We start from the raw sequence: 9,058 nt of genomic DNA, 5'->3' as shown, positions 1-9,058 counted from the left end.
GGAGCAGCAAGTCTCCAAGGAACCTTGAATTTAATCATAAAATTATTGTTCTTTGGTTTGCCCTTCTTGTTTGTTCGATGAATCAAATAGGGCAAGAAACATTTTAGAAATGGTGTTTAAAAGATTCTTTTTTTCTTTTTTTTTCCTGGCCGAGGTGGTATATGAGGCAATTTTTATGCTGGACAGAGAGATTTTTTACTATTGCTCAAGATTTCATCTAAGGCAGAGAGGAGGTGGTTTTTTGTTGTTGTTGTTGTTTTAAAGCCAGAACAGTTTTATCACCCTAAGCTGTTAAAGCTAGGCAAATCTAAATTTTCATTTCCAGGAAGAATGACTCTTGTGTGTCTCCGTTGCCATGGAGCTGCTGTAAATTGCAAAACCACGATTAGAAGTTTTTCTCTTCTTCTCTATTGGTTGATGTGCGTGAAAAAAACCTTTTAGGTGGGCTAGGGGAGAGGGTGTTGGAGAAGAGGACCAGCACTGGCTGGCCAGGCTTTGGTGTGTGCACTTCATTTGTCTTTCTCTTAATGTAAAGCAGACTCCATATAGACCAAGGGAAAAAAATAGAGAAATAAAGAGCTAAACAGCCTTTACATGTTACCTCTATAATTGCAGTTGAAGAAGTAACCTTTCCCCCTGTTCTTTCCATGAAAATGGACCACAGTGTTGTCAGATGAAGTGCCTCAAAACACAGCTTCTTTATGGGCCTTAGGATTTTGCTTCTTATCAGTGTCTGGAGGGCTAAGAAAATCCCTTAAATTCTGTCAGGGAATTTTAAATGCATGGTCAGTGTGTCTTGCTTTGACTGGGTGTACACAGGATTCCATTTGTACTTGGCAGATGGCCTTTGTGCAAGGTCATGGTTCCTGCGGTCCTCTGTGAACAGTGCATGCGTGAAATCCGCTCCTTCAGAACCTTCTGCTTTGCTTCTTTAATTTGGCTAGACTTTGACAAAAGTGACCCATTTTGATTCTGACAAGTTAGACATCTTCCAACAGGCCAGGAGGAGCTGTTCTGGCCCAGGGAAGGCAAGGGGTGGTGGTAGAGATATGGATGGGGAGAGAGAGAGAGAGATGAGAGAGAGAGAGACAAAGAAATAGATAGATGGATAGATCTGGGTTTCACTCCTAATAGGAATAGCAGCGGTAGATGGGCTGGGCCCAGTCCTTTAAAAATTGGTATCTCCCTTAATTCTCAAACCTGCCCAGGCAGGAGGGACACTGTCATCTCCATTTGGGTGGGAGAACCAAGGCTCAGGGTAGTGGAGTAGAGGAGTCATAAAGTCTTGACTCTAGAGCCCACACTTTGAATTCACCATGTACCAGTTTGTCTGGTAGAGTGTGTTCTCACACATACACGCAGGCACACAGAGTTTGGTGACAAATTGGTTTATTCAGAAAAGACTCCCAGGAGTGTGCAGCTGGGAGCTAAGCAGGGGGCCGGAGGTGGTAGGGAAGGGCAGGAGTGGGGACTCAGCTGTGCAGGTAGTCCCGGGAAGAGGCCGGGCAGAGGTGCCCCCGGGTTTGGTCTTCTTGTTTGGGTCAGGACAGAAGGGCTCCTAGCTTGCCCCTGGGATGGACCGGGACTGTTTTCTGGATTGCAGGGAACTTGGTGGGGGCTGGGAGAGAGGGTGTTGGAGAAGAGGACCAGCACTGGCTGGCCAGGCTTTGGTGAAGAGGAGCCTCAGCAACTGGGCTTCTTCCCACGGCACAGCACATTGGGATAGAACTGGTACTTCCTATTGTAGGTTTTCAGGTTTTGAGCAAAACAGTAGGCAGCAGTTTTATCACACTGACACAGCTGACTCCTACAATAGCCCTGGTTTGCTGAAATTACAAGAAAATAAACACCGGATGGGAGTTTAATAGTCTGTGGCTTCTCTTGGGGGAGAGGACCGCGCAAATCCTCCATTGCTGACAGATGGGGAGGCATGTCCCTGGCCCGGGGGAGCTAGCTCCGGCCCATAGCAGACACAGAGCCCTGCACACCACACCAGAAGACGCAGGTCTTCCCATTGGCCACTCTCTGGCGGGCAGTAAAGCCCCTCCAATCATGGGGTGGATTGTGATTGGCGAAGGACAGTTCCCCCCTTTCTCCTTGACAGTGATTGGTCTCTAAATAGCAGGTAACATTGGTCTGGCCAATGAGCACGAGTCTGCTGGAGGCTTCTGGGAAGCATTCATTTCCTCCCTTGGAAAAGGGAATTGCACAGTGGGAAAGCCTGCTGGGGTGAGGCCCAGGTGCCTGGAGCTGCGGCATGTGTCTTGACTACACTTGGATTGTAGGGACCTGCCAACTCAGCAGAGCTGACGATGGGGAAAAGCAGCCCCAGGCCTGACTGCAGTTGGGAGAATTCGTACTGTGAGAGTCAGGCAGCACCAATAGCCGAACCAGTGCTGGTTTGGGCATCTTGTGTCTGGGCCCTAAAACCTGCTCACATACATATGGAGAGGTCACCATTGCAAGAGACAATTTCTGATCTTATGATTCATGTTATGGGTGGGAGTTTATGCCCTCTCCCAATTACACTGGACCCACTGTCTGGGGTCACTAAGCAGTCTTTCTGGCTGCCACCCATCTCCATCCTCCCCTTCAGATTCAAGCTTTCTCCATGTATGTGCCTCCACTTCCTCTCTCCACTTTGCTTCCCACCCATACCTAACCCACTCTAACCTGGTTTCGCCCTCATGCTCAAGGAGAGCACCTTCTCCTGAAGTCCTGAACAACCTTCGTGCCCCACAGTCTGGAGAAACCCTGTCCGTCAAATGTGGCCTCTCTGTTAAACTGCTATTGTTAATCATCTCCTCAATGGCACCTTGACCTTCTCACTCAGTCCTTTTCCCTGCTTTCTGTCAAATCCACTGGCCTCCTTCAGAGGCCTTGAGTGAGCACACCCAACTTCCAGTTCTCCTCTGCTAAATCTGAGTATGACCCCAGTCCATACCCCACACTGAGCTGCAAGTGTTCATACTCAGCTGGCTGCTGGCCATTGCCCAGGGAGGGTGTCTGGAGACCCTAGTCTCTGAGTATTCTAATTAGAATAGTTCCTCTTACAACCCAGCAGAACAACATCCGGGATCTTTACCTCCAGGGTACCATCTGCACAAATACCCACCCCAAAGCTCATTATCCCCATATCCTCCTCAGGCATCTCCAAGCTGATTCTTCCTCAAAATCATATAGTTGCTTCTTGATTTCATTCCACGCCCCTTCCATCCTGACCACCAGGGCTTTATGCCTGGCTGTTGCTCTTTTGTCTGCCATAGCTGGCTCCCTGGGCCCCATCCATCCTGCACCCAGAGTAAGTCCTCTGAAAAGCAAATGTGTTTCTGTGCAAAGGTGCTAATTAGCTCCCTGTGGCTTTAGGACAAAAGTAAAGACACTCTGGCCTGAAAGGTCTGGTTGATCTAGCCCCTGCCTTGCTCACTGGGCAGCACAGAATGACCTGCGGCCCCCTGGGTTCCTTGGCTATACTGTTGTTCTTCTGGGAATACTCCCACCCTCGTCTGACTCTGCATAGCTCGGCTGTCACTTCTTGCAGTGACATCACTTTGTGATCTTGGCTTTCTTGCTTTCTTCTCAAGGCAGTGACCGTGTCCCTCTGTGTCCTTATCTCTTGTGTCTAGCACTGTACCTGGCATGGTGGGCAGGGAACAAATGAAACAGGGAAAGTGGACTGGGTACAGGGCTTTCTTACCTTCACAGATGACTTTGCCTGCTTGGTATTTAAACTTGTAGCTCAGAGATTTTGTGCCACATCCACGTTTCTCCAGACGCTTGTAGCAACAGTCGTGGCTGGCACAGCATCTAGTAGAGGTTGTACCATTAGGGCTGCCTACCTACAGCTCCAGGGGCCCTGGTGGCGCATCATCTCCCTCCCACCCTTGATCCTAGGCAGAGACACAATGGCTATAGAATAGTCTAGAGCAGAGGGTGCAGCACGCTGACGGCCTGTCCAGCTGGGATATCCCAGGACTTTTGTGTCGATGGGGCACCAGCTCTGTCCTTCCAGCTTCAGTCCTGCTGAGGCTAGAAGTGAGCACAGGGCAGGGAGGGCTGGGGTGGCCTCACCGATCCGTTGCATCCTTGGGGGTTCCTTTGCCACCCAGGCCACAGTGGCAACCATAGGCGCCATAATTGGTTGCACCATTCTTTTTTGTCACCGATGAGATCATGGAATTGAAGTTAAAAAGATCCCCCTGAACCCACATTAGGCCTGAAAGGAAATTGATAAATAGCTGGTGATGGGGTGTGAGGCCCTGTGTCCGCCTTCTGTCTCTCTCTGCTTCTCTCCCCCGCCCCCATGGCCTCTATTCTCTTCCCACTGGGAGAGGACTGTTACAAAAGGAAAGAAAACTTGGGGTTTGTATTCCTCCCCCCTCCCCCCTGGGGCTCCCCCTGCGCTGAGATCAATGTCAGCTCTTACCAAAGACCATAATCACTGCCAGTGCCAGGAGGGTCCTCATGCTGAGAGATCTGTGCAGGACGAGTGCAGATGGATTGGCCTGGGCTCCTCTCCTAGGTGGTCCTAGCTCCTGCCCTGGCCACTATTCTCTTGTCCAATTCACTGTCCTAGAGGGTACAGACCTGCTCTTGCATTGCAGTAAGTCCAGGGTGAACACCTCTGTCGCACCCAGTGTACCCAAGCATGACTCCGCCTGTGCGCTCATAATACCACCTCCTCACCCTCCACAGCTCTGTGGAATGGCTTTGCACATGTGCAGGCCCTCGGACCATGGAGACCCCCTATGAGACCTGAATGAGACCCCCTGTTCCTCAACAGACTGAGAATTCCTGAGACACTGAACCAGCTTCACCCACCCATTTGGGAAATCCCTAAGGTCAGAGGTTGCGCCCCCCATTAGACATTTCACCCACATCCCCATGCTCAATTCAAGCCTCAGAAATTCCATCCAATATCTGATCTGATTCCCAATAATTCTCTCCAGAACTAATGCAACACACTGCAAACTTTTTCAATCACACACACACACACACACACTTATTTGCACATGGATGCCTGTGGACATCTACCCAAGTAGTGCACACAGCCTCTTTATTTAGTCTGCTCACAAAAACCACACAACACGCTGTCCTTTACTTACCAAATTGTGCACAGGCATGCTTATGTCTACGTGGGCTCACACACATGCACACATACAATCACACAACACGGCCATTCTCAAAGTAGCCAGTGAGCAGGGATTATAATTCTTTCCATGGACTATTAGTTTCTGGGTATTTACCTCTCAGAAGATACTGGACTGGATAGCTCCAAATGACTCTCTTGCTTTTCCTGAATGCAGCTGCTCTTAAATAGCTGCACCCTCTGGGAAGTTGGGGGTTGGTGAGGCACTGGGTGGAGGTGGGAGTGGCCAGTTGGTGGACTCCAAAATGCCCATGTGCCTGGGTAATCCCCTTCATTTCCCCCTCATCAGCTGGCAAGACAGAGTTGAGGACTGGAAAATCTTTCATGTCATGAGCTGATGCCAGATTAAATTTCAAGTCATGTTGAAGCCTTTTCTTTGGCTTAGCTCCCGGCTGGGTAAATTTCCATAACCAGCCATGGGTGTGACCACCAGTCACCTTCCTGCAGCCACTTTGCCCATGGATGGGCAAAGTTCATGTACTATGGCAGGCACAGTGAATAGGGCTGCTAAATGTGGCATTGGGGAGTAGAAAAAGGGCATTTAGTGCTCTCCATTCATTTCATCAATCAATCATTCATTCCCAGGAAGTACATGCTAAGCCTCTGCAAAGTTCCAGGACCAATGCAAATCACCTGAGACTTGAAGAGACTCTACCCTAGTCCTGCCCGTGGGGTCCTGGGGCAAGGGTTGCATGGGGAGGATTCTCCTCCCCCCTAAGGGGAGCCAGAGCCTGCACCTGCTCTGAACCCTCCTCTGTATTCTCCTCCTTCTCTCATCCCACTTGAGTTTCCAAACCTAGGAGAAGCCAGAAGCTGTCTTGAAGTTCCCACCAAACCCCTGTCTCCACTTGTTTTGGAAATGGGTCAATTAATGCTCCCTGAGGGTATCAATCCTTTATTCTTCCATCTTTGGGGATGCAGTGACTCTAGATAAAATAAATATTTACCTAAAGTAAATATTGTAAGTGCCTGGTGACCAAATGAAGGAGGCAGGAGATGAAAGCAGAGGCCAGCTTTCCTTTTTTCTGCTGTGAAATAAATCCATCCCGCACGGAAGGGCTCACTTTCTGTTTACGGGAAATGGCTCATTTTCTGGAGTGCAAAGGAGTCTGGGTTTTTTAGTTTACAATGAGGGTGAAATAATCATTGGTGACTGCAGATGTGCGATTTGAACAGTCAGGGACCGAGTTGTGCAGGTTAAAATGTTAACTCAGGAAGCAGTTGTAAAATGTTTGAAACTTGTCATTGGGAAAAGCTCACAGCTGGGGGTTCACTGCTTATCTCTGGGACCCATTGTTACCTAGAACTTTCCTTCCAGGAAAGGGAGAAAGTCCAGGACCCGGATTTTCAGTATTTGCCTCCTCCCTTGGCCATTGTGGTTGGGAAGGGAGAATGCTTTTGGTGAAGATTCTGGGGATGGACCAGGGAAGGGATGAAAGTTTGCTTTTCCCCCAGGGCCCATTATTACTGGGAAAGGAGGTACTGGGAGAGGTTTAATGTTTGGCTAAGTTCCCTCCCTCCTCCTGAGTCACACTGTCCCTTTGTTTTTCCCTGGGAGCTGTCTTGTAGGGATATTATTTTCCATAATCCTTCAAATATCTTTTTTCCTGCCCTCCAATCTGTGCTGAGAATTCAGCTTCCAAGGTCTTCAGTAACCATCCCCCAAAAGCCCCTGCCATCGAGGCTGTGTTTGTTATGAACATTCCCCTAGTGTCCACCTTTGCCCTGAGTCTGCTCAAACATGAGCATTGGTGGGAAAGGTCATTTCCAGGCTGAGACCAGTTGAAAACCAGGAGCAACTCCTGGCCTCTCTGTGCCTCTCCTGTGGATCCTGAAGGCAGAAGCAGTCTGGGTCAGTGAGTCAGAGCGCGGAGGGCTGCTGTCCTGGGAAGTTCTGCAGCCTTCTGTGGCCTGGAGTAGCCGCGTGAGCCAGAGGTCAACTCTCGCTGTATTAAGCTACTGATAATTGAGCCCAGCCCTTGCTGCAGCCTTGCCTCAATGATCCTGAGAGCCATTCAGACAGCTCTTCTCTTGAAAGTGGGGTCTACCTCAAGAGCCAGAGCTGTGTGCTGGGTTAGATTTTGGTCCCTCCCACCTTCTCCCACTTCCTAAGTTTAGGTCACAGAATGTGTCCTTATTTGGAAAGAGGGTCATTAGAGATGCAATTAGTTCAGATGAGGTCTTTAGTATGGAACCTAATCCTAGATGACTGGTGTCTTTACAGGAGGGGACATTTGGACCCAGAGACCCATGCATGGGGAGAATGCCATCTAAAGGTGAAGGTGGAGATGGGGTCGTGCTTTCAGAAGCCAAGGCTCCCAAGAACCAGCAAACCACCAGAAGGTAGGAGCCTGTCCTGGAGCAGATACCCCCACCTCAGCACTAGGAGAGAACTGTGGGGAGCCACTCTGAATGATTCGCGCCTTCCATCCAGGAGCAAGAGGCTTTGACCTGTCACTACATTTTTTAGTGACCTTGACGTTGTCCCAATCCAGGAAGTTGAGGGCGTGTCTTCTTCAGGTGTAGGCGAGTCACCCCTGGGTTGAGCCACACTCACCTGTTCCTTTGTAATCCTGCCCTTTTGCCCTGTTTGGAACAGAATGTTTCATGGAAACGCCCTTTGTGTGTCCCCTTCTCTTGCTCTGCCTTTGAGTGTGGCCTTCCTAGATGGCAGTCAACCTGCTGACAGCAGACATCAGGAAGCTAGGCTCAACCCCCAGAAACCTGACCCCTTGCCTCATTTGAATGGCTTCTCCTCATGTTCAGCACATGCTCTCGCTCTTTCTCTTTCTGTGGACCCCTAAGGTCGGAGGGGCTCCTCTGATCATCACAGGACCCCAAAGAAAAAGGTATCTCTGTCCCTTGTGTGATTATTTCCTGCAGCCCAGTTCCCCTGGAGTGACCCTGAGTATTTAGTCGTGAGGAATGTGGCAGAGAACCAGATGTGGGATCTTTGTCCTTTGCCTTCAGGTCTGTGAGGCCATAACCTTCTGCCCTTTCAGCCACTCACTTGGGGGAGCTTTGATCCTAGGACAACGCCATAGCAAACAACATAGCCCCCAAACTCTGGGAGCCCTGTGCTCCCTCCAGTGCTGTTCCGTTCAGGCAGTGGCTGGTTTTAAGCCTCCATCAGGGTTCAGAGGTCCTGTGCCCTGGGGTGCATCATCACCTGGCATTCAGCATCCCAGCTTTGGAGCACTCATAACTGCAATAGGCAGACCGTCTCCCCCTCCTTTGATGAGTCCCTGATATTGGGTCCAGGCATTGGATGTGCTCCGACACTCAAGGACTTTTTAAAATCAGACAGTGCCTCTCCACATCCCATCTTTTCAGCAATGTTTTTGGGAACTCAAAGTCTGTGATTTGACTCTTTATTCTTTCTCCTTCATTCAGGGTCTAATCAAAGCCCTGTACATCAATGGACAACAAAACTCCCTGCTCTCATGGGGCTTATGCATTAGTGAAGAGGAAACTCTGTGAGGTGGATGAAAACCTGAATGTTCTCTGATGAACAAGTTTGCAAAACTTCTCAACAATGACTAGCAAATATAGTCCAACAGAAGATCAAAAAGGTGATACCCTATGATGAAGTAGAATAACAACAGGCAGGCAAAGATGGCATTTGCCAATCAATAAATGTAATGTCACATTTCACCAGAAACACAGGATCATTTCAATAGATGCACAAAAAGCATTTGATAATTTCGTGATAAAACCTCTCAACAAATTATATATAGAAGGTACACACCTCAAAATACTAAAGACTCAGGCTGGGATTGTGGCTCAATGGTGGAGCACTCGCCTCGCACGGGCGGGACCCGGGTTCCATCCTCAGCACCACATTAAAAAAATAATAATAATAAAGGCATTGTGTTGTGTCCATCTATACCTAAAAAATAAATATTAAAA

At 49.1% G+C, this 9,058-nt stretch overlaps 1 protein-coding gene across 2 annotated transcripts; it reads right to left on the bottom strand.

Annotated features, from left to right (window-relative positions):
* Positions 1-1,375: 1,375 nt before the first annotated feature.
* Positions 1,376-5,447, bottom strand: LOC107142175 (phospholipase A2, membrane associated-like). Of its 2 annotated transcripts, none has more exons than XM_048816204.1 (5): positions 5,247-5,447; positions 4,427-4,476; positions 4,072-4,216; positions 3,698-3,807; positions 1,376-1,826 (listed from the first exon to the last, which is right to left on the bottom strand). In XM_048816204.1, the coding sequence occupies exons 2-5, from the start codon at positions 4,464-4,466 to the stop codon at positions 1,684-1,686; spliced, it is 438 nt and encodes a 145-aa protein (XP_048672161.1). In that variant the 5' UTR covers positions 4,467-4,476; positions 5,247-5,447; the 3' UTR covers positions 1,376-1,683. The 2 variants fall into 2 exon arrangements, with proteins under 2 accessions (XP_048672161.1, XP_015341084.1); XM_015485598.2 differs by having other exon boundaries at positions 4,427-4,572; positions 5,247-5,443.
* Positions 5,448-9,058: the final 3,611 nt, after the last annotated feature.

This window comes from Marmota marmota, unplaced genomic scaffold (assembly GCF_001458135.2).
Source record: "Marmota marmota marmota unplaced genomic scaffold, marMar, whole genome shotgun sequence".
Taxonomy (NCBI): Eukaryota; Metazoa; Chordata; class Mammalia; order Rodentia; family Sciuridae; genus Marmota; species Marmota marmota.
The sequence above is the reverse complement of the archived record's forward strand: the minus strand, read 5'-3'. Positions and strand labels throughout refer to the sequence as shown.

Excerpts from the sequence above, each read along its gene's own strand:
- LOC107142175 (XM_048816204.1), bottom strand. The coding sequence starts at position 4,466 with ATGAGGACCCTCCTGGCACTGGCAGTGATTATGGTCTTTG. Across the intron at positions 3,808-4,071 it reads CCCAAGGATGCAACGGATCG|ATGCTGTGCCAGCCACGACT; the intron begins GTGAGGCCACCC and ends AACCTCTACTAG. Across the intron at positions 1,827-3,697 it reads AGGCAAAGTCATCTGTGAAG|CAAACCAGGGCTATTGTAGG; the intron begins GTAAGAAAGCCC and ends TTGTAATTTCAG.